This window comes from Eptatretus burgeri, chromosome 3 (genome assembly GCF_056783735.1).
Source record: "Eptatretus burgeri isolate ZD-2024b chromosome 3, Ebu_testis_v1, whole genome shotgun sequence".
Lineage (NCBI taxonomy): Eukaryota > Metazoa > Chordata > Myxini > Myxiniformes > Myxinidae > Eptatretus > Eptatretus burgeri.
This window is the reverse complement of record NC_140963.1, coordinates 20,737,993-20,763,545: the sequence shown is the minus strand read 5'-3', so window position 1 is coordinate 20,763,545 and position 25,553 is coordinate 20,737,993. Positions and strand designations below refer to the sequence as shown.

At 41.4% G+C, this 25,553-nt stretch overlaps 1 protein-coding gene and 1 pseudogene across 2 annotated transcripts in view; one reads left to right on the top strand and one right to left on the bottom strand.

Annotated features, from left to right (window-relative positions):
• The window catches only part of HAT1 (histone acetyltransferase 1), a 123,608-nt gene extending 99,281 nt beyond the window's left edge, over positions 1-24,327 (top strand). For both annotated transcript variants that reach the window (XM_085872577.1, XM_085872576.1), the window contains exons 2-11: positions 6,227-6,298; positions 9,240-9,312; positions 16,436-16,556; positions 16,801-16,980; positions 17,293-17,414; positions 19,050-19,154; positions 19,868-19,974; positions 20,210-20,361; positions 22,116-22,232; positions 23,766-24,327. In XM_085872577.1, coding sequence (XP_085728703.1) covers positions 6,238-6,298; positions 9,240-9,312; positions 16,436-16,556; positions 16,801-16,980; positions 17,293-17,414; positions 19,050-19,154; positions 19,868-19,974; positions 20,210-20,361; positions 22,116-22,232; positions 23,766-23,933 — 1,206 coding nt within the window. In that variant the 5' untranslated portion in view covers positions 6,227-6,237 and the 3' untranslated portion in view covers positions 23,934-24,327. The remainder of the gene's footprint in view (positions 1-6,226; positions 6,299-9,239; positions 9,313-16,435; positions 16,557-16,800; positions 16,981-17,292; positions 17,415-19,049; positions 19,155-19,867; positions 19,975-20,209; positions 20,362-22,115; positions 22,233-23,765) is intronic.
• Positions 2,167-4,017, bottom strand: LOC147029508 (uncharacterized; annotated as a pseudogene).
• Positions 24,328-25,553: the final 1,226 nt, after the last annotated feature.

Here is a 25,553-nt window from a genome sequence, read left to right as displayed (position 1 = left end):
TATGTTTTCAAGCCTGCTGGAGTGGATTTTCCTGTTTTAAAGCCCCCTGACGCACACTTTTTCTGATTTTGCACCACTTTAATGATTGTCATATGAAGCTAAGGCCTTTCTGCAACTGGGCCCTGGCTAGTAAATGTTCAAAGTTATGCATACCATGCAAATGTTCCTCCAGCTGCTACTGTCCACATATGCAGCTGCAGAGTGCTGTGCAGGGGAGCCCTGACTGAAAGCACTTGCATCTCCGGTTGCAACCTTTCTTACAGGAGCACTTGGTCAGTTCCTGACAGCTGGCTGCAATAGGGGGTAGTGTTGTCCAACATATCTGCCACGTGTCTCCTTTCTGTGTTCATCCCCATTCAGCGGGACTGCTCGTGTCTGGACTGGAGATGGTTGCCTGGCCCCAGATGATCCCAGCCTGATAGGCCGCACACTTTGCATGCTCTCTGAGGGCTGCCTGTGTTGGTGGAATTGAGTTGTACGGCCTCTGCTTGCGGCAAAGAGATCCAGTCTTGCTCCGTCCACACCAGTGGCTGCGCTTGATCCCTCATACATGAGGACAACGAATTTCTCCAGCCTCTGCAGGTCAAGATCACGAATCAATGTTGGATGCTGGCTGAGATTGGTGAATGTTTCAGAAACATCATCAAAGACGTTCCAAGTCTGCCGTGCAGTTTTCTTCCCTTTACCGCGGAAGGCAGACACGACGTCGCATCCATTGGACGCATGGAAGTATGGGATCCCTCTAGCTTTCTCAGGCCCTCTTGCAGAAACTACCCCATGGACTGGAATCCATCGTGCCTTGGCTCCTTGGCCAAAGGCAATCCACATGTTCTCAAGACCGAGTTCCTGTAAGGATGGCAGTACAGATATTGCTATGACTAGTATGTCCGTGTCATTAGCCTTAATGATAATGGAGTTGCAACCATCCGTCATTGCATCCCTGGTTGTACAAATATTCGAGTGTCAGCTTCTTCATGACAACATTGAGACACAGCATCCAGTGACTTCCTTGTGTTGCTAATGGCATCTTCTCCTTTTGTGACAATGACTGTGCTTGTCGTCTGTGCTTCACACATCTTTTCCGCAAGGAAGTGAAACAGCTCAGTCTTGTTGCTGTCATCTCGAAGAAAGCTTCTCCAGTTACTTGGGGTCTTACTGGTTCCTGTCAGTTCCTCTTCTGATTCCTTGTCCCCTTTTTGACCTTGCCTCGGACTTCAGACTTCATTTCTTGTACACATCAAACACTACGTCCACCCTCTCGTACCTGCCACCATAGGATTCCACCTTTGGGAAGATGTCTTCTTTAGCATAGTCATCAAATATCTTTGAAGTGTATGGAGGTAGGGCATTGATAAGTGCTAAGCCATCAATGATGACTGCATCTCCCCTTGGTTCTCTGTCTGGGATGTTCACTTGCGCTTCAAGAATTTCAGCCAGCTGTGACTTCTGACATGTATGAAGCTTGCCGCTGTCACTGAGGGGTGTGACTGATTATCATGCTTGAAGAATTCTTGCAAGTCACACTGCCTGTTCTGGCATGAGATGAACAGTCGTGAGAACAGCTGACAGTCGTCTTTCAGGACTTTCTTCTAGAACTTCCCCCAGCTTGCTCTTTTTTGAAGAAACAAACAATGTTTTTCTTGATTGGATGATAGAAAGGACATTCACCTTCATTCTGTAGCCCCTCCATGAATGAATGGAACTGCTCTTTGCCCTGCTGGTGATGTGTAGCTACCATTTTGGCTAGAGTTGGGTCTGCAATGTTCTTCATGTCTAGTACCAGTAGGTCGGCTGATTCTTCTTGGAATGGGTTGTCCATCTCCTGCATTACCGCAGAGAGTGCTTTCACCTTTTCAAAGAAAGATTTCTGGGCCCTCAGTGTCTGCTCATTGTGTCTGCTGCTGTTGGTTGCATCTTTCATACCAGACATGGCCTCGTATCCAGCTACTAGACGACTCACTTCGGGTCCAGCGACCATCCACCTCCGAAGTGCTACCGGGTCTTCTGTCAACCCAATTGCTACTCCGTCACCTTTGATGACTGCATTATTTTGCTCGTGGGCTTGGTCGATTGCCATGGCAGAGAATTCTCTTCTGGACTTGTGGATAACGAAGTTCCCTTTGTGAAACTCCCTGGCCAAATCTGGATGTTGTTGCTCAAGCGACATCATATCTCGGAGGTGAACTGGGATCCATCACGCATAGTTGACATTGTTATTCGCAAAGAAGTAAGGCACCAGTTGACTGGAGTGCTGGTAAGGACTGGCTTGCTACTGGAGGAGGATTGGGATTTTTCGTAATGTATGCTGGTCGAACATTGGTGAATGCTTCTGGAAGCTCTGGAACTTTCTTCACCTTCATTTCTGACTCCAGTTTGAGCAGCTCACGTTCATCGCCAGCATTTTCAGTGCTTGGATGTTGGAAAATGGACACACTTGTGCCATGGCAGGATGTTTGAGCTGTGGTCGCAGTCGGATTATGATCTATGTTGTCCAGTGCTGCAGTTGTGAACAACTGCTTTCTCAAGACTGGGGGACGGATGACTCCATCTTCCATATACCGTGCAACAACTGCTTCTCCTAACTGGGCTGAGACTTCTAGGACTCTCGTATGATATGCTGAGCCCATTCTCATGGAGCATGTCAATGAGTTGTCTCTTCCTCGTCTTGGCAAATGCATGCAGGCCAACGTAGACTGCAAAAGGTGTCTCACGGTCCTTGGAATGCCTGTGGACATCCGTTCCTTCCTTGTACTTGGCAAAGCAGTTGTACTGCAGGAGCTGTGATATAGAAAGGTCAGATTTCGTTGCTCCATGCTGGAGTTGGGACTTTATGTCTGCGCCATGTTCGACCATGCATACAAATTGCAGAAGTGATGGTGGTACAGCCTGTTCTCGGTCTGTGTCGTGAAACGTGCTGCTGAAATGCGACTTTTGATGGAGCATGTCTCGTCTTATTATCCTAGCAGCTTTCGCTAGATGGATCGCTTCACCGTACTTGGATGCTTGTGTGAGGATTGATCCTCCATCATTCTCAAAAGCCAGCAGAACATCTCGTCCTTGGCGATGAGCTTGCAGCTTGTGGATGTGAAAAAGCAGCTGGTCCTTAAGTCAAGTAGGATGAACATCAGGCGATTCAACACCAAGCTGCTCCAGCCTCTGCTTGTAAAGCATGGTCATATCAGCAAGCCTGAAAATGGGTGGATCTGTACTATCACTGGCAGTTTTCATCTCACTAATGTAGGTGACCAGTTTGGAGAAAGCAATTGGATATGCTTCCTTCCAGTGGTCCTGTGCTTTCTTTGCTCCTGCGCCTTCGGGTAGTCTCGTTCTCGGTTATACAGTGCCACCAAGCAGGAAGGGTGATATTTCAGTTCTTGTGCTACGACATCTCCTATACTCAATTTGGCAAGGAGTTTTCTATCACTGAGTGTTTTTCACATTTGTTTATTCTCTTAATAAATTTCATTGTCATTGCTTCTCTAAGCTGAAGCTCTTCCCTTGGGTTTCGCAAAGAAAACATTCTTGTGTTTTAGCTTCTTGGTCATTTCGTGGGATCTTACTTCTGCTGCCCTCATCACTAGCACCTGCAGGGATTGATCTTTTTTCAGCTCTGTGTAACTTTGTGTTGTTAAATAGAAGCCTGCAACTCTCATGATACCGTGCCTTGTTGTGTCTCAAGGTTTCCTCTATCCCACCACCTTCGTCAAGTCTTGCAGGGTCTAGCTTGATTGGTAGTGCATCGAGTGAGTGAAACAGAGGAATATTCCTTGCCAAGTTCATATACCCATTATCTCCTCTTTTGGCAGGATTGGCCTGGGGGGACTTTAGATCTTCTTTCTTAACCTCCTGACATAGGCAACACTTGGTCCAGACAGTGTTCCATGATTTACCAGTAGAACTCGCGTCCATGGCCAGTATGACGTTCAGGGTCGAGGGTTTATCCTTTTACCACCCTGTACATGTATAATGGACACTTTCCTGTATGGGATACAACTAGGTTTATGCATCTGCCCTACACCTAGTACGATCGTTCATCCAGTGTCATAAGTCCCGTGCGATCTGTACACCATCCAGATAACTAAAACCCCGTTATCCTTGGCTCGGCTCTCCCACGCTGGCACGTCCTGTCGATTCAGGTGTGGGTGCCTAACTGATCCGGGGTTGATTAGGCAACATCTGGGACACTAGTAAGTTGTTGCAGTATGATGCCAACATACAATTCCTACTTAGCTGACACTGAACCCCATGCTGAGTTTCACAGCAGTGATGTCACCAATGTGCCTTGGTCGTGCCCGACAATCACTCCTTCAAGAAATTCTTACTTGGCGATGAACTGGAAATGTTGATTAAATGACTGGTAAGTGGCCTGGATTCAATCGGCACATCTGTTTCATCAACTTGGTGCACTTCGAAAATTTGGAGCTCGATGTACTCCATCACAAGCAGAGACTTTCTGTGTGCTACCCTCATCTAGTTTAGCTCGCAAGCCAATGCGGTTTACCAGGGTGTCGCCGATGCCGTGCACTAGCAACTTCTTGGAGCCATAGATAAGAGTGGGGCCAGTGATGAGGACCAGTGCCAGTTGTCCATCCAAGGGATGTGGCTGACTGCTGAAACAAAGGTACTACCTCGAACACTACACCCCTACACCCCATGCATAAGTAGCTACTACTACATACATGTTAAGTCATGCAAACGTATGAAAATCAGAAAAAGTGTGTCGGGGGGGGGGCTTTAAAAACAGGAAAATCCACTCCAGCAGGCTTGAAAACATAGGAATCCACACCTAGATCATGCAAATTGGACAACTACAAGTACTTCTAAGCAAAAAGTCAACTTCGGGAGGCTAACTTGGCGGTCATCTTGAAAAATGGCTGCCATCTTGGATTTTCAAATGGCCAATTGGGCAGATTTGATCAGAAAGCCCTGCAGAACAGAAATGGCAAATTTGATGCTTGTATCATAATTTGCATGATGTTTCTACAATCTACTACACTTATGGAGAGCCGAGGGGTGAGCCTGAATATATAATCTGTTCAGCCTTGAGGCTGAACTCTCCAACTTGTCTCCTTCCTCAAAATTGTGGTGGTCCTTTTATTTTTTTGTGTACAGAGTGAAGGCTCAAGGAAGAGTGGGAACCCAAAAGGAACAGCATAAAGAGAAGGGGGGATGCCACAGCAGGGCCAATTGACAAAATGGAGCAGGAGCAAGAGTTCATAACATTTTGAAATGTAGTTTTTGGCTTGATATCTCAATTGTGAAGAATCACTTTTAAAATTCTAGTATCCTGATCTAAATGCTCACCAAAATCGAACCAATTAATCCTTGTCGCAAACCCAACCTGTCCAAGTTTCGTTCAAATCCGTCCTTGACTTTTTGAGATATCCTGCTCACAAACGGGTGAAACCGTAACCTCCGTCCACCTTCGGTTGTGGATGTAATCGAGCAATTGAAAGACAAAAATAACTCCATCGGAACAATGTGCTTATCCTAGGCAAAGACGGACTGTACACCTGTCTTAATCAAACTTGTTCAGGGACACACAATAAAGAATGAGACAGAAATGGAAGTATAGAGATTTTTTTTTGTGACCTTTCCTTCTCCAGGAAATATGGATGGCGCAACACGGTTCTGTGATCGGGGCTTCAAGCTCTTGCGACGGGTTAGAAGCTTGCGCCACATCTCTCCTCTGGGATGCCTTGCAGAACTTGGGGGTTTCTCTCACTGACTTGTTGCCACACAAATTGCCGACACGCATGCAAACACAGACACCAGACAACACAGGACGTAACTTCAGAAAGCTTGTGACAGGGCACTCTGGGCACAATCTTGTGACGTCTTTTTCTTTCCCAAGTCAGCAGGGAAATTATGGAGAAATCTCTCTTCCCCCCACACCCCTAACCTCCTCCTGCTCCCCTGCTCACACTCCACCTCCCCCAATGGGATATGCCAACACATGTTCTTTTTCACCTGAGGGAGCAATTGAGCAGAAATCTTCCCCCAACCCACGCAACGTTGTCTTTGTAAATAAATATTTATTTACCAAGTACCTGGATCTGAATAACCTCCCCACCCCCACTACTTCATAACTGAATTATTTATCACTGCTCACCTAAAACCTCTTCTGCCTTTTCCTCCTTCCCAGGTTTCCCCCATTTTTTTCTGTCCATTTAATTGTCAAAAAAACAAAACTGTGTCTCCCTCCTGTTCTCTTGCCTCCATCTAGGACTGGGTCAAATGCAAACCCAACTTGCAGCGTACAAATGTGACACAAATGAGGCCATCTGTTTGAAGCTGGGTAAGTTTTTATTTTTATGCCACAGCAGAATTTGTTTTTAATCTCGATTTCCTGGATGTTAAAACTTTTCTTACACTACAAAGCTTCGAGAATTAAAAGTATTTGAGAGTGAAAATACCAGTTACATAGCAATCACCTCGGGTAGGCTTCGCTGCCTGAGACTTTCACTCAAATACGAATCCTCCCAACTCCAAGGTGTTCATCTCGGGCTTACCAAAAGATACAATTAGAACAAAGTCAATGGCACGTCATCACAAATCCCCACGCTTCCCACCTAAAGCAAAGTTGAAGGATGGCAAAAAGATCCACCAGGAATGACTCGACATCAAATTTTGAGTTAATTTTTTTTGACCCTTGTTACCCCAAGTCCCTACACCCTGGGGCATAAACCTGGTGTGGAATCCCAAAAAATTGTGACATATTTCATGGTTTCCCCAATGTTGCTTGCATATACAAAGCTTCATTTCAAAATGTGCCCGTAATTGCATTTTTTTTTGGTATTTGACCTTTTGACTATTTGACCTTTTGACAGGGCCAAAAATGATACCGCTCTCGCACCTCCGTGCCATGTGATGATCATAACTACCAAGTTTGGTGAATTTCTGCGGAACCGTTTAGGCCTTAGTTATTTTATAACTTCGTTTACGGATCCGCCGACGGTATATTTGCCGAAATGAAATATAAATATAAAACACATTTTTAGCCTTTTCTATTTATACATTTTCCACTGAAGGTGCAAAAGTTTCAAAACCCGAAATGTAAATGTCGGCATTTATTTTCAAAATATAATTTCGTGCACGCACCAAAATGCTGAGTCCCCTTTAATCAAACTGCGCAGCTCTGCACAGTAGAACTGCACAGTCGTCTTCGGTCATGGCGTCTGAGCAGTGGCCAGCATGGTTCAGATTGACTGTGGTTTATGGGGCGAAAGTGATTGTTAAGAAGTATGTCAGCGGTATAAATTTGAGTGACTGTATTGGTGATTTAATCACGCAACATCTTGACGACGAATATTCTGGCCGAACTATTGCATCAATTCAGTGCAGCAGCAGGGATGATTCGCAGGCTACTCTCGATCATGCTGATTTTGTTTCCGTCGAAAGTTGTACACCGCTGTTTGTATTGAAAGATTTTGGTGCCAAGTACGTCAAAGTTTCCCTGCGAGATGCTGATATTCAGCCTTCAATGGACCAGAAATCAGCCTTTGATGTGCTCATGGGGATGGGGAGAAGGTACGATCAGATGCCCACGAACAAGTAAAAGCTGGTTATGGCTCTGATTAACTGTTTTGAGCGTGTTGACTCCTAGTCGATACAAGGCGAGACGTGGCTCTCAGGGAGCTCGGCTCCTGAGAGTTAATTGAGTTGTTCTTTTTCTTCTTCGGCTTCGTCTTCGTCTTCGTCTTCGTCTTCATCTTCTTACAAAATCTTTCGGACTCAGCTCTTTTATATACAGGATCCGGATCTCCTTAAATACTAAACACCTTTACACATCCTTGCATTGAGGGTGCCTTTTGAGAGCGTCTATCATGAACTTTTAAATATATTCGGACATTTGCTTTTAAGTTTCGAAAAGTTCATGTAACTATTTAAAGATTATTCCATTTAATGTATTGCAATTTCGTAAATACACTATTTTCTCGTCATGAACGACAATCGTCCATGACGGGTGTCACTATTGGCTCGATCAAGGCACGTGAGACATATCGGAAGTTGTTGTTTTTTTTCTTTCTTCTTCTTCTTCCACTTCCTGTTCCTCGTCTTCTGGTGAAGACAAAACCTTTAGGACGTGGCTCTTGGACACATTTGTCCTTGTTTAAATCATATCCAGCATTATGCACTAGTGTGCACGCACACGTCTACGACTTCATGCCTGGCAACAACAAAAGAATGGTACAGATAGGTGGGGAAGACTATTTCAAAAGTGACTCGTACTGTTGATGGATGAATGATGACACCAGTTCTGTTAATTCATTGCTTGTCTTCTTTCTATTCCTTAACGATATCTTCAGGTGTTACTCAACCTTACAAGATATCTTTTTGGGTCTTCCAGTCCTGGGTTTTGTCAATAAGAAATTATGTTTATCTGTACTTGTTGAGTGAGCTTTTGATACCACACCTTGGAAATCGAGTGATGCAAGCTTTTTCATTCAAAAATATTCCTTCTTAAAGTGGAAAGACCATTCTAATGTGATTTTTCTCCTGAAATTTTAGGAATTTGGTTTTCAGCAAACAGTTAATCATGATAGATCTGTATCCTGTGGTAGGAAAATTGGGCTTTTTTTTCATCTTCATGGATGTATGGAGCAGAACATCTGACGTCTTTGATGAGGAAAACCTGACGATGAGTCATCAATTCGATTTGATTGGTTCATGTGATGGATTAGCAATTGCATGCCTGGTGTTGGCTCAATAGTTAGGGTGGTGGGCTTCGGATCTTAGGATCCTGAGTTCAGATCCCACTTGACTGTTGAATTAAAACCAGGTGGGGTTAACTCGGCCTGACATCCTTCCGAAGTCGGCAAAATGAGTGTCAGCTTGCTGGTATCCTGTGTCGGAGTGGCGACCCGTCCAGGATTGTGCCTCATAACCAAGGAGACTGCTTGGGGAGCACCAATGCTCTGCACAGAGTATGGTCCCAGTGAATGGATGGATGAGCAATTGCAACACTTCATATTAGCTGCTCATGTATATAGTTTACTTGGAGTTGTTGGGATCACAAGTTTTTAAATACTCCGATCAATGTGAATTGAAGATTGCGAAATGACAAGTTTGGTTCCTTCTCACCCAAACTAAGTTCTATAATAACGATCAACTTTGTTATCGTATTAGAAAACTCTCATGGAGGCTTTGAATAAACTGTTGTTCCTCGGTGTGTGCATGCGGTTTTTCCACCGCTAATCCTTTCTATGCATATTATTTATGGATTTTATCTCTCACAGTAAGAACTGCTGAAGACTTAGTAGATGAGGAGACAACATTCAAACCGGAATTTAGCCATCAGTTGTTTGAGAAGTAAGTTTTGTATTTTGATGATGATTGTATAATCCCCCCCCTACCCCCATTTCATTTTTGCTCTGATTGTTATGAGTGAGTAAAGTGTATATTCTCTATTTAGCATTTTTATTTTGCCTTTGTGAATTCTATTTGAAAATCACAAATTTGTTTGGAGAATTTACTGTTTTGTTTGAAGTTGAATTTAAGATTGATTAATTGTGGTACCCAGTCTAAAATGGACGAGGTAACCTGTTGTTTTTCTTCTGTTTATTTCTTATTTCTTATTTTTCCGCTGGCAATTTGCGGGTTCTTTCGCTTTAAAAATCATTTTCTCAGGAACGGTAAGTCCGATCGACGCAAAATTTTCACCATTCTATGTATCTTTTTTGATAGCATACTTAATTGATAATTATGATGTCATAGGGTCATGTGGTACGGATGCCATCTTGAAAAAACCGATAAATTTTTGACATCTGTATCGCTGAAACCGTGCAATGGAAAAAAATTTTTGCTTCATACATTTGAATAAGCTCCCCATGTGGAACACTAGTGTTTTTGTTTTTTTTTGTGACTTCATCGGTGAAGCGGTATGCCGGTGAAAATTCGTCAAGTAGAACGCTGCATGGGAAAAATCTGAAATTTCTTGAGCGTCATCTACACAACAATTCACTGTAGTAAAAATTTATTATGACGTCATAGTTGACTTGGTTCGGCAGCCATCTTGTTTTGGAAAAAATAATTAAAAACCTTCTCCAGAATGGCTGAACAGATTGAGGCGAAACTTTACAGACACATTCCCCATGACATCCTTTTACAAGTATGTTCATTTCTTATTGATAGGTCACATGGTTTGGTGGCCATCTTGAATTTACCCTAAAACCTTCAAACATCTTCTCCTCCAGAACGGTTTGTCAGATCAAGGGGACACTTCACATATGTATTAAACACGCATAGGGAGTATAAGTTTGTTCATGAATAATTGATAGGCCACATGGTTTGGCAGCCATGTTGGATTTAAGAAAAATATTAAATAATGTTTTCTCTGGAACCACATAACCTATCGAAGTGAAACTTGGCAACTGTAATCTTCCCCCATGCCTGCATACACTGTAAAAATTATGACGTCGCATGGTTTGGTGGTCATCTTGGATATAAAAACGCACCTTATCCGATTAGCACGAAACTTCACACACTTGTTCCACTACACGATTGGAAGCAGAATATAAATTTATGATGTCATAGGTCACATGGTTCGTCAGCCATCTTGGATTGAAAATTAATAAATTTAAAAATCATCTTCTCCAGAATGGCTGGACAGATTGAGGCAAAAATTCACACACACTTTCTCCAAGACATCCTTTCACAAGTTTGTTAATTTCTAATTGATAGGTCACATGGTTTGGTGGCCATGTTCAATTTACCCTAAAACCTTCAAACATCTTCTCCAGAACGGCTGGTCAGATCAGGGGGACACTTCACATACGTATTAAACACGCATAGGGAGTATAAGTTTGTTAATGAATAATTGATAGGTCACATGGTTTGGCAGCCATGTTGGATTTAAGAAAAATATTAAATATTGTTTTCTCTGGAACCATACAACCTATCGAAGTGAAACTTGGCAACTGTAATCTTCCCCCATGCCTGCATACACGGTAAAAATTATGACGTCACATGGTTTGGTGGTCATCTTGGATAGAAAAACGCACCTTATCCGATTAACACGAAACTTCACACACTTGTTCCACTACACGATTGGAAGCAGATAATAAATTTATGATGTCATAGGTCACATGGTTCGTCAGCCATCTTGGATTGAAAATTAATAAATTAAAAAATCATCTTCTCCAGAATGGCTGGACAGATTGAGGCAAAAATTCACACACACTTTCCCCAAGACATCCTTTCACAAGTTTGTTAATTTCTAATTGATAGGTCACATGGTTTGGTGGCCATGTTCAATTTACCCTAAAACCTTCAAACATCTTCTCCAGAACGGCTGGTCAGATCAAGGGGAAACTTCACATACGTATTAAACACAAGCAGTGAATATAAGTTTGTTAATTTCTAAGTGATAGCTCTCATGGTTTGGCAGCCATGTTGGATTCAAGAATTGTATTAAATAATGTTTTCTCTGGAACAACATATCCCATTGAAGTGAAACTTGGCAACTATCATACACAACAATGTCTGCATATATGGTAAAAAATTATGATGTCACAAGTCACATGCTTTGGCCTCAATCGTGGATAGAAAAACGTACTTTGTCTGATCAACATGAAACTTAACAAGCATGATCCACTACCCCATTAGATGAAGAATTTAAATTTATGTTGTAATTATGTAATAGGTCACATGGTCTGCCAGCCATATTGGATTGAAAATTAATAACTTTAAAAGTCTACTTCTCTGAAACTGCTGAACAGATCGAGGCGAAACTTCACAGGTATGACCGACTCTCCATGACAAATAAAAAAAGTTCTTCCCCCCACCTCTTTTGATTTACGACACATCGTTTGGCAGCCATAGTGGATTGAAGGAAAAATATTAATTAATGTTTACTCTGGAACTACTGCATCAATAAATGTGAAACATCAGAGTTATGATGGAACAGTCATGTGGAATGAAAGTTTGAAATTTCAACTCGATCGGGTCCAGGGTTTGGCAGCCATGTTGGATTGAAGGGGAAATATTGATTAATGTTTACTCTGTAACCGCTGTGTCAATATATGTGAAACTTCAAAATTATTATCGAGCCGACATGTGAAACATAGGTTTAATATTTCAACCCGATCGGCCACACGGTTTGGCAGCCAGAATTATTTATTTATTTGAATGTGAGAACTTTTAGATTTTTTTTTTTTCCAGAAGGCTCACTTTGCTGCACCTGCATGCATTTGAGGGTGCAGGAATAGCAATTCAATTGATACCGACAATGTCCTCAGGAAAAAGAGCTAACAGCATACGTAATAAATAGATTGAACACTTTGTGCAACCCGGTTCGTAACTCGTCAGTCCCGCGTTGTATCGAAGCAAGGCTGCATTTGTATCACTATTAAATAATGTTTTGTCTGGAACCACTTATCCTATCGAAGTGAAACTTGGCAACTATCATACACCACCACGTCTGCATATATGGTAAAAATTATGATGTCACAAGTCACATGCTTTGGCCTCCATCTTGGATAGAATAAAGCACCTTATCCGATGAACACGAAACTTAACAAGCATGATCCACCACCACATTAGAGGGAGAATTTAAATTTATGTTGTCATAGGTCACATGGTACGGCAGCCATATTGGATTTAAAATTAATAACTTTAAAAGTCTTCTCTGAAACGGCTGAACATGATCGAGGTGAAACTTTACATGTATGACCGCCTCTCCATGGCGAACAAAAAGTTCTCCCCCCCACCATTTTTTGATGTACCACACATCCTTTGGCAGCCATATTGGATTGAAGGAAAAATATTAATTGATGTTTACTCTGGAACTGCTGATTCAATAAATGTGAAACTTCACAGTAATGATGGAGCACTCATGTGGAATGAATGGTTTAAATTTCAACTCGATTGGCCCCATGGTTTGGCAGCCATGTTGGATTGAAGGGGAAATATTAAGTAATATTTCCTCTGGAACTGCAACATCAATATATGTGAAACTTCACAATTATAATCTAGCCGCAATGAGGAATGAAAGTTTTAAATTTCAACCCGATCGGCCACAAGGTTTGGCAGCCGGAATTATTTAATTATTTGAATCTGAGAGCTTTTAGATTTCTTTTTTGTTTCCAGAAGGCTCATTTGGCTGCACCTTAATGCATTTGAGGGTGCAGGAATAGCAATTCAATTGATACCGATGATGGCTCCAGGAAAATGGTCAACTGTGTGCAAAATAAATTGATGAAACGTGGCGTGTTCCTCGGTCCATAACTTGTGAATCCCGTGTTTAAGAGAAACGTGTGGAGCCTTATTAGACTCAGATGAATCCCGCTGATGGTGTCCACATTTATTACTTTGTGTTCAGGTTAATTTAAACACCAATTCAATTGCTACCGACTGTATTCAGGAAAAAGGGCTAACTGCTTACGTAATAAATAGATTGAATGCGGCGTGTTACTGCGTCCATAACTCTTCAATCCCACGTAGTGGAGAGACATACGGTAGGGGGATCACATTACTCGGGGTAGTTTCGGTTTACCGTGTGGACCACATAGTTTAGTGGCCATATTGAATTCACCCTAAAACCTTCAAACATTTTATCTCAAAAGGCTGCTCAGATCAAGAGGAAACTTCACACACATATTCTCCAATGCATGGGGATATGTTTGTTGATGAATAATTGATAGGTCACATGGTTTGGCAGTCATGTTGGGTTGAAGAAAAATATTAAATAATGTCTTTTCTGGAACCGCCGCATCATTCAATGTATAATGATACAATTGCGATGTAGCAGACATGTGAAACGTAGGTTTTAAATTTAAAGCTGATCGGCTACAAGGACTGGTAGTTATAATTATTTAATTATTTGAATCTGAGAACTTTTAGATTTTAATTTTATTTCCAGAAGGCTCATTTCGCTGCACCTGAATGCATTTGAGGGGACAGGAATAGCAATTCAATTGATACCGTCAATGTCCCCAGGAAAAAGGGCGAACTGAATACATAATAAATAGATTGAACACTTTGTGTTACTGGTTCGTAACTCGTCAGTCCCGCGCTGTATTGAAGCAGGGCTGTATTTGTATCACTAATAAATAATGTTTTCTCTGGAACCACTGGTCCTATCAAATCAAAACTTTGGAACTATCATCTCAGTCTCGTGTTGTATCAAAGGCGGACATTTGGGTACCAGTCATCACTGCCAGCAGTTATAAAGTGGCAGCTCTAGTTATTATTTTTATTTTATGTTTTTTTCACAATATACTTTATTTCTGTAATTGCACCAAATGTTTTGTAAAAAGCAGGAAACTGTTGATGCATTATATATATATATATATATATATATATATATATATATATATATATATATATATATATATATATATATATATATATATATATATATATATATATATATATATATATATATATATATACACACACACACATACACACCACCAATGCAGTTGTCACGTTGATTCAAGTTTGGTTCGATGAAGGAAGTAAACAACCATTTAAGTTGTGACAAAACTCGGTGGATGAGTTGATTAGTTAACAAGAACATGCCGAATAGATTTTTAGTTGATGTCCGGATCCAGATCAAGCCTAATAGTGGGATACAAAACGTAAACTCTTCAGCCTGGTGGAGGTATGCGTTTACCGAGTGTTCTAGTCTTGTTTATCATTTTGACAAGATGAACGTTCAGCTGAATTGTTCTCATGCATTGACTATCAATTTGACTACAGAGGTATTCTTTGTATCCGTACACCTTTGTTCCTCGTAATATGCTTGGCTTTCCACCAGATTCCAATTTATTGTGCTCTTCTTCAAATTTTGTGATGGGGGGGGGGGTGGGGTGTGGAGTGGTGGAGGGCTGGGGAGAGGCAGAAGTAGGCCAGTTTGTCATGGAGTAATGAGAATCACCAGAGCATGAGCCAACTGCAGCCTCACACAAGTGTGCTCTATAGCTGTACCAACTTGCTGGCACACCTCCGTACCAGCCTGTCACCATGAGCAGCGACTCCATTCCCCTTGTTATATGCCGTTATTTTCTTCTGCCTTCGCTTCAGGTTTTATTTATTCATTTACCAACCTGACCCATTCTTTGTTGTTATAAGTCTTGCGGCAGTCGTTTCCAAGTCGAGATCACATGTCCTGTGTGTTTCTCTTGTTAGGGCTCCGTAATCCGTGCCATCATTCAAGTATAGTTGCTTGTTCAATTTGTTTATTTATTGCTTCTGTTAAAGTTATTGTGAAATCATTAGCGTATATGTGTCTACTCTTCCCACTATCTATGTTGGTTACTATTACAGTAGGTGGCTGGAAAAAAAATGATAAATAAAGTTGAAGCTGGTGTGTATATACGTATCATTTTTATGCCTCCGTTGACGAAGTCGCTGGTGGCATTATGTTTTCGGGTTGTCCGTCCGTACGTACATATGTTCTTGCTAATCCTCTCTTTTCTCTGCAAACGCTTATCCGATTGGCACAATTTTCAGCATCGGTGCGATTACTCGTGTAGCATGATGCATTAATGATGATTATGATGCGAAAGGTCATTTGGTGTGGCAGCCATTTTGGAACAAAGGAAAAACTTTGGACCTCTATCTCCGAAACCACTCCATGGAAAAACAAATTAAAACTTGGCACATAGGAAATAGCGTGATGTTTTTTTTTGATGATGTCATAGGTGGCTTTGTTATGACGTTATTGTACACATTGAACGCTTTATCCGATCAGTACGAGAATTTTTGAGGGTTATCTAGGGCTAAATTATATGGGCGAAATTTTTTTTTTGATGTTCATTGGTCACGTGGTTCGGCAGCCATATTTATTTTTAACATTAAAAAAAAAACCTTCAAAATCTTCTTCTCTGAAACCCTTGAATGGATCAAGGCAAAACTTTACAGGAATGATCACCTATCCATCAGGAACAAAAAGTTCTCCACCTTTGACGTCATAGTTCACCCAAATGGTTTGACAGCTATAATTTTTTTGAAGAATGTACCTTTAAAATCTCCTTCGCCAGAGCAGGTGGACGTATCGAGCGGAAACGTCACACACATGTTCCCCAAGCCTTGGGGATGCCACAGTGTTCACAAAAAATTAATAGGTCACATGGTCTGGCAGCCATATTGGATTGAACGAAAATCTTTCATTAAACTCTTTCTCTTGAACCGCTTTATTAATCAACATGAATTGTCACAATTATGATGTAGTAGACATTTCATTGTAATTTCAACCTGATCGGACACATGTTCTGGCTTCCAGAATTATTTAATATTTTGAATCTGGGTTCAGGGATTGAAATCAAACTTGGTGCAAGTTTGTATAATGATGTAGGTGGAGGCATATCTGGCGATATCTCGACGTCGAAGAGTGCCCTTCAGGTTTTTTTGTTTTATACCCTTGTGGTGTGAACGCAGCTGCTGAATATAATTGTGATCTTATAATCCTGTATGTATTGATGTTTTGCAGTGAGACTGTGTTTGGGTACAAGGAACTGCAAATTCGGCTCTATTACAGCGCCTGTCGTCTAACCACCCTGTTACAAGTTAAATTTGCTTCCACAGTCGCTGACCGGTTCAAGGGAATCGAGGTAAAGTGTGTTATTTTATTAATTACTTTCTACTTTAACACCGCAGCTGAATTAAATTGAAAGATATTGCCAAGTGCACCGCACAGGTAGCCTATTGTCCCCTGATAAAACTTGTGTCATCTATTACCTGCAGAACCTGCCTTTTGTGTAGTTGCAGCCAGATGATGGCTGCAACGACACACAAAGGTAACAGGTACCTTCCTTGTGTGTAGATGGCTAACAAAGCATTTCATACGCTCTGCAGCAAGATGACGTGGAGGGAAAAATCAAGGAGTTCATTCCCTTGGGGTACTGCACTGGTGCTGATGATTTCCTGGCGTTGCTGAGCAAGGATGCAACGTTCAAGCCTTTCGGAGAGTTGATACACTTGTATACACAACCGTGTCGTGAAAATGACCAAGAATACACCTACGTTATATACAAGGTGTGCTGTTACCTGGTTATGAATAGCCACTGAGGGTATCTTAATTCGCACCAATAAGAGGGACGAGTGTGTCCTGAAGAAGTCTTTTCAGAGCTTAAACAATAGGTCTTGACATGTTTGTAACCAAGTTGTAATTGAAAGCTTATTTTTTATATATTTTTTGTGATACAAGACAATCAAACAGCTCATAGTTGTTAGAATTTAATATTGTTTTTGACTATAACAACAGCAATGATTTCTTTCTGAGCTTTCAACGTTTATTCTTTTGGACTTTCAATTATATATATATATATATAATTTTTTTTTTGTTAGGCTGACATGACGTGTCCTGGTTTCCGTGAATATCACGCCCGACTGCAGACCTTCCTCTTGTGGTACATAGAGACAGCAAGTTACATCGATGTTGATGATGACAAGTGGAACTACTTCTTGCTGTGAGGTTTCCCCAACAACACCAACATCACATTAATTCCTAGCTGCAAACAACTAGACTTAGTCAACTTTTCTATAAAGTAAGTGGCTCGTTTATCCAATTATGCCATATTTGTAAAAAAAAAAAAAAAATTAATTGCTTTTAAGTGGCATATCTAAGTTGGCTATCGGTCATCCTTCATAGCCGTCCCTATCGTGGAACGTCCCACTTGTTCACCTCGCCTCGTGTCGGACCATGTACAAACTTCCAGATCAATTTGTGTCTTTCTCTGATTCTTACTTGTTCACGACTTTGAAAATTCCGTCGTGGCCACATTACCACACCACAATACAGGATAGTCATATACCACAATGTTGTTGGTTTTTGTTTTTTTCTCTTTGTACATAAAACATATATTACCCCTAATGCTAACACACTTCCAATGACCTAAAAAGGATGTCTGATAATTATTTTTCTTTTGTGATTGTCGCACTCCATTTGTTTGTTTTTTTTCTTCTACTTATCTAATTTCAGTTTGAGCTTGCTGCAGATTTTACAGTGGAAGGAATGTTTATTTTTATTTCCTATTAATTTGAGCAATTAAGTCCATCTAATCACCCTTTGTTAACATTATCTCTCTGTCTTCTACCGCCTCCTTTCTGGTCTTGCACCCTCTGCTCTTTCCATGCTTTGTCCCCTCCAGGTTTCTGTGGGGCTCACATGGGCCACCATCAACTCCCTTCTGGTGAAACTACCGAAATCCAGGCTCACTGCTCACCTCCACTCATTTGTTCCTCTTCTTTTTTTTTTTTTCCCCCTGCCTGTGGAATCAACTTCTACACTCTAAAGTCTCATTCTTCCCTCCAGGCCTTCAAGACAGCTGTTAACCACCATCTCAGATCATCCCCCATCCAAAAACCATGACCTTTTCCACTTCTATTAACCCCCCACCCCAATCTCCCCTTCTTCCAAATTCCCAGTTTTTCCTTTCTCGGACTTTCCTTCTGTATCTATGTTGTCCTTCAAACCTGCTGTTGGTATTTCTCCCCAACCCCTCTCACTGCTGTTCCTTTTGTTCTGGTGCGTCCTGATCTGTTCAGTGTCCTAGCTCTTCCACGAGCCGACTTATTCATTCATGGCCCTCATGTGACATACCTCTACATTCATGGCCCTGTGCTTCACGTATTCATGGTTTTTCACGAGATTTTTTAAATTTTTCCCCTCATGAATCACGAACCGTCGGGAACCTATCCTCCCCTTTTCCCATTGAAACAATGCCCCAACATTTGCGGATTTGACATTCACAGCATTTTTCAAGAACGTATCCCCCGTGAATGTCGGGGTCCTACAGTATACAATATATTTTTTTTAATGTTGATTTATTTATTTATTTTAAGTACTACAATACAGAATGTACTCTTTTAAATTTAAATGGAACATCTTGATCAAAACAAGGTGGCACATTTTCCCAGATCAATATGATAAGTAACGATTCTATGGATTAGCTTCCATCTCAATCAGTACTGAGTAATTGTTTGTTCATTGCACTTATTAGCCTTGCTTGTCCTCACCTTTCCACGCGAAGCGCAGCCAGTACTTTCATCTCTGAATATCCCCGTTCATATTTCTTCCAATGTGCCTCCGTTTTAATTTGCAGTTTTGAGAATTTTGAGCATGATGGAGTACCACACTATGCTATTGTGGGCTATATGACGGTGTACAATTACTATGCTTATCCTGACAAGATCAGACCTCGTATCAGGTTTGTATGGATTTTCATTCTTACTTGTTTGTTCCGTAAGTTTAACCAAGCAAAATCCTCCGTCACCAGGAGTGATTAAGTTATTAAAATTGAGTCCAAACCATTTCATTGACCGCATCAAAGACTGCAGTATTACTTGAGTGACCTTTTAAATATCCTAAAGTAAGAGAATTGAGAAGATATTTTGTTGAGAATTGTGTTGAACTGTATTTTCAATGGCTACCTGTGTGGTGCACATGTACAAGTCTTCCACAAAGCAAAACATGAGTGAAACTAGTTTGTCTCTGTTGAATTCCCCTTTACCCCTTTTAAACGTCTTCCCATCTTGTTGGATTATGATTGATCTTTACACCCGCACTCGGCGGATGTTGCGAGGCCAAAGTGATTTGATTCTGCAGTTGCTATATAATAATAAATAGCAGATTGGATATGACTAGCAGTGACATTACCCAGAATAGAAAGCTCCGTGTATTTTTTTCTATTTGTGACAAGTGCAAATGATATTGACCAAACAGCATATTCTTTCTTTCTTGTGTGAAATAACTTTGTTGAAGGAAAGAATGAGATTGCATTTGTTGTTCGAACTGAGTCAGTAATATTCCCATCAGAAATAAGGTGACAAATTGATGTTCTTTCTGATGATGCTCACGTCTACTTCCGGGGATATTTTGAACACACACACACACCATGCTTTCACACCTTTTCCTTTGCAGCCAGATGCTTGTGCTTCCTCCATTCCAAGGACAAACGCATGGGGCTCACCTGCTCGAAGCTGTTCACAAGTTCTTCATTGCAGATGCAGATGTTTTGGACATTACTGGTGAGTCGGTTAACACGTTGGACTTGAGCATGACACCGAACTGAATACACAAGACAACTTTTTTTTTCTTTTTAAATTGAGTTATTAGCTGTGGTAGGAACGAATCCAACTTGCTTGTAAGTTCAACATGATCCAGAATGACTTTCAAGCCCTCCTGATCATATATATAATTGTCTTGAATGAGTGGTGGAGAAAATTAGTCTTAAGTTGTTTCAAATGATTGCTTGCTTTCCAGCTGAGGATCCCTCCGAGAGCTTCACCCGCCTCCGAGACTTTGTGGACACAAAGATGTGCTGTCAATTACCTTCCTTTGCTACAGAACATCTCTCACAAGGCTTCGGGTCTGAAATGATTTCTGAGGCACAGCAGAAGTTGAAGATTAACAAGGTAGGGCTCCTTAATGAATTTTCCCAACGGTTTGGTTACACGTTGAGAGCGAGGTGAGAGGTGAAACTTTTAATGTTTCACTCTTATAGGCTGGTTTCCAGCTTCCCAACAATCAAATTCTAATACATTTAGATATTTTTTGTTTTTTAATTGTGCAAATGAAGAGGAAAAAAAACAAGTTTTCAACGTACGCTCGTTCTATTACGGTGAAAAGGCATGCATTGTGATGGCATTTTGCAAGATGAAAAATCGTCCTTGAATTTTATCGTGTTAAACGGGGACCCAAAAAATCTCAATTGAAGATTTTCTTTTTTTAATGTACTTTGCAAAGTCTCTGCTCGTGTCGGAGTAAATTCATAGAGCATGAAATACAATGCACTGCCTTGAAGCAGGACACAACAAGGAGATGAACAAACCGGTGGAGGATAGAGAAGTGAGAAGGAAAATTAAAACCTGCAAATAGATGGGGAGAGGGAAGGAGTTTGGTGGGGTTGGGGGTGGGGGGGGATTAATGAGGATGGAGAGCGTCACGAGTGGAGATGAACGATGACTTGAGGTGGTGGTGGTGGTGCACTGCTAACTCAAAACCCTGGAAGTAAACAGACTGAAGTTCCACAAGTGGAAGAAGAGAGAAACTAGTCGAGGTGATTAATAAGCCTGGATCTTCCAGAATCGTACAAGTAGTGTAGGGTTTCCTTGGAAAGGTCCATGAAGATGGAGGTGTGAAAGAGTAGAGGCAGCAAGATTTGAAGAGAGGTGGAAGAAAACAGAGATGCCATATACATGTCTACAATGTGAGAGCAGCAGTCATTGTGCTTCAACCTCTTTGTGGTAGTTGCTAATAATGGGTTTTAGATTCCACAGCCACCAAGAGTTACAGGTGTGAAGTGGGGTGCTAGCCCATCTTGTTGGATTGATCTTTGGGGGGGGGGGGCAGTAACCTGTAAGTAAGATTGGATCATGCATGTTTAATGTGGGTAGAAAATCAAGGAGGCAATCGGTATGAGGGGTAAGGTTTGCATGGAGAAAGGGATGGTAGGAACGTTAGTGATGCAACGTTATCATGCCCAACATTGATGGTTAGTGATGCAACATTCTGTTGTCAACACTTGGAGACATTCCACCAATCTTCAGCAGAGTCTATTGTGGCCATTTTATTGAGGAGGAGTCTACAGCAAAGAGACTAAACCAGGTTCCTTCCACCAGGACCTTTAGGAAGAAGATTTATTGGAGAGGTTATTTTTGAGATGAGCAAGTTGATGTTTACTGGCTTGCCACAGGATTGACACGCTGGTTGTGAGTCTTATGGAGTGACCTCGGTTGACTTGGCTTTCCATGATGAGAAAGCAAGCTGCTTGACCGCATCTGCCTCATCCCAGGTATCGATCGACTCGTGATGACAGTACGGTCATGTTAATCGCAGGTAGAATGGAATAAACAGCTCTATGAAAGGAGGCGAGGGGATGTCCAACAATTTTACTCAATCCTTTTTATAACATGTATACAATACGTTTTATTGTGATTGTGACACTGTCACATCTGTGCATTTTATTTATTTATTTATTTTAATAAGAAAATGTGCAGCAAATGCAACTTTTTTTTTTTTTTTTTTTTTTTTTTTTTGACATTCATAGGCCTGTAAACCTTCGAGTAAATATTCTGGCCGAAGGTGGGATGATTGGATATTTGCCAGCTCGTTTTTCCAAGTCTCATTCCTAACATTTTCTTTCAACTTCCAAACTTTGTTTGAGCAGAAACAGGCAAGACGTGTCTACGAGATCCGGCGGCTGGGCGTAACAGACCCCAGCAATACAGAGAAGTACCGTCTTTACCGGATAGATGTCAAAAGGAGGCTCAACATGCCATTTCAGGTGCAGCTCAATGTTCACAACTATATTGTGTTAATATCTTGGCATTTAAAAGGTTGGCATTTGTAAACACGTCGCACCGTGAAGGTTTGTTTGCGGGTTTTAATTTTTTTGTATTATTTATTTTATGTCACTTAAATGATGTATTATTGTTTTGTACCTGAGTGTTTCTGGACCTGAGTGTACTCAAAGCAATTTTTTTGTGTGTGTGTGTGTGAATCTGAGGCAATTATTTGTGGGTATTGACACATATTTCATGATATTTGTCAGCTGAGCTAACATCCACTGGTGTAAATGTCTGATATATGGACATTTAATGCATTATCAATTCCATCTTTTAAAATTCATACGTTACCTTTTTGTTGTGCTAAATGGATAAATCCACAAAACCGAATGACTCGCATGTACTCGGATGCAGGGGGGAAGGGTGGTTGGGGGGGGGGTGGAGGTGGGAGTGGAAGGCTATCATTCGATTTGATGTGCCATACTCTTTACTGAGAGGTGTTGCTGCCAAAGCAGTTTCTTGGCAAGGGTTACACTGGGTGGTTTGCCATTGCCTTCCCAGCGATAATTGTCCTTTTAAATGTTGAGCATAAAGCAGGGAAGCAGCATGCACCATTTTTGAAGTCTGGTATGACTTGTGTGGGGATTGAACCACCGGCCTTCCAGACCCAGAGCAGATGCTCCAACCATTATGCTACCAAGTCTGGTTGAGGGATGTCAACGATGCAGAAATTGCATGGGGATATCGTGAGAAACGTGGCGTCAAGAGCGTTTTGGTAAACTCTGGGCAAGCAACTTCAAGGAGTAGAACTTTTTCCGGTCATCATGTTCTATTGTAGAGCAATATTGGGATGTTTGAAGTTGTTCGTGGGTGAATCCCGTATGCTATAACTAAACGAGAACGGCACTCAGTAGAGTACGTACCTCCGCCACGCTGAATAGTTTACATTTTGTATCCCACTGATAGGCCGGATTTGGATCCGGACCTTAACCAAAATCTCATCTGCTTGTTGGTCACCTACCCAACTCATCCACCATGTGTTGTCATAATCCGTCCACAACGTTATGAAATATCATGCTATTTCTCGTTATTTTTTTTTTTTTTGCCCTATCTCTCAATTGTGAAGAATCACTTAAATTCTCGTATCCAGATCTTCACCAAAACCAAATAAATTTGGCCTTGTCACACACTCGATCTTTCCACCAAGTTCTGGCCGAATCCATTCATAACTTTTTGAGATGTCCTGCTCACAAACAGACAGACAAACATTGGCGAATACATAACCTCGATCCACCTTTGGTGATGCAGGTAATTATGAAGTGAACCCAAGACTTCTCTTGGGACAAATTCCAGTGATATTATGGCTAATCACCCAGCTTGACGATTGCAAATCGCCTCTGCATACAGGCAGCTTTTCAATGAAATGAGCAAACTGTGTGACGCAACAGGCGTTCGATCCCAAATCGATTGCAATGATATGACTGCTCACGTGGACGAGCAGTAATTGTGCCTTTTGTTTTGTAATTTCACAGAAAAACAGCCGTGAGATAGCAAAGATGCGGCGTTTCCTGAAGCCCGAGGAGCTGGACTGTCAGCTACAGCAGCTGGATATCAAGCAACAGCAGGATTGGCTGGAGAAGGAATTCCAAGAAGTTGTAACGCAGTACCGTAGAACGCTGGAGCGCTTGGCAATTGCATGAAGCTCTCTCGCTTTTTGACCCCCTCACCTTTTCCAACTGCTTTTGTAACAGCGCAATGGGGTTCGTTCTGAAAATTGTAAATTCTTTTTGGTTTCATCGACTGCCTTTTCTCCTAATGTTCTTATTTTGTTGTCCCTTTAGTATACATTTTCAACTTCGTGTTGGCTTGAGCTATTGAGGTTTAAATATCACGCAAACAGTGATTGGTGCATCAAACTTCACCATTGGAAGGAGTGGAATGGTTTTGTTTAGTTTTGTATGATGTTTGCTGTACAGTCTATGAAATTGTGCTATTCTGATGTTCGATCCTCTTTAAGGTGCAAACAAATGTAAGATATGTTCTTTAACTGATGGACTTTTGAAAGGAAAAAAAAAAATTGCCATTCAATTGAAACCTGTTTTTGGTCTTTTATTTGTTATTAGATGATTCATTTATTATTACTCCCACCGCATCCATCGGATGATTTATCACCCTCGCCGAAGGATTTGGCGAGGGTATTGCATTGGCGTCTGTTTGTTTGTCTGCACAAAACTTTCGTGTTTTTCTCCGCAACCGCTTGTCAGGTTCAGAAACTTTGGACCTCTATCTCTGAAACCGTACCAAGGAAAAAATTGAAACTTGGCACGTAACAAGTACTCCTCATCGGGAATGTGTGATCTTTTTTATGATGACGTCAAAGGTGCCCTCGTTATGACGTCATAATTGCATATGTAGAATGCCACATCCGATCAGTATGAAAAAATTTGAGGGTCATCTCGGGATAAAATGGTCCATAGAAAATGTTTTTAATGACGTCATCGGTCATGTGATTTGGCAGCCATATTGTTTACAAAAAAAAACTAACAATCTTTGAAGTTGCTGAACAGATCGAGGCGAAACTTTGCACATGTGACCGCCTGTCCATGAGGAACAAAAGGTTCACACATTATGTCATTGGTCACATGGTTTGGCAGGATTTACCTGAAAACCTGTAATAAAAAAATACATCACTCAAAAGAAGTCCTGGCGAGGGTTTGCAATCTCCGATTGCTCTTTTTCTTGTTTGAGTATTGCGATGATCCTGTTTGTTTGATGTCTGCAGAATAACTGGACACCATTTGGTTAGAACCGCTAAATTTGGTGCAGAGCTTTGTATTGTCAATGTCTCAGACGAGTTCAACTTTGTGTTCACAAAGATGAAAATTAAATTTGGGTGATATTTACTCACACCGTGGGGATAGGCAAATGCGTGGGTATGGATGTACATTAGGAAGCTTTGTATAGCCTGGTGTTGGCTTAACAGTTCGGGTGGATGGCTTGGGATCTCAGGATCCTGAGTTTGAACCCCTTCACGTTGAATTAACACGAGACGAGCTTGACTTGGCCTGTCATCCTTCCAAGGTCGCCAAAATGAGTATCAGTGTAATGGTGGAGGGGCACAGTCGCGCTTTCAAGAAGTGATAGCTATTCGTCAGCCAAGGTTCCATATGCAAGAAGAGAACAGTGTGACTCCTCCATATCTCCAAAACCATGAAACTGAGCGGCACAAAACTTTGCATGCATACGAAGGGGTGCATGAATGAAAACGGTATTTAGGTAAATTGAAACACCACCTTTGAAGATAATTTATGGGGTGCTCA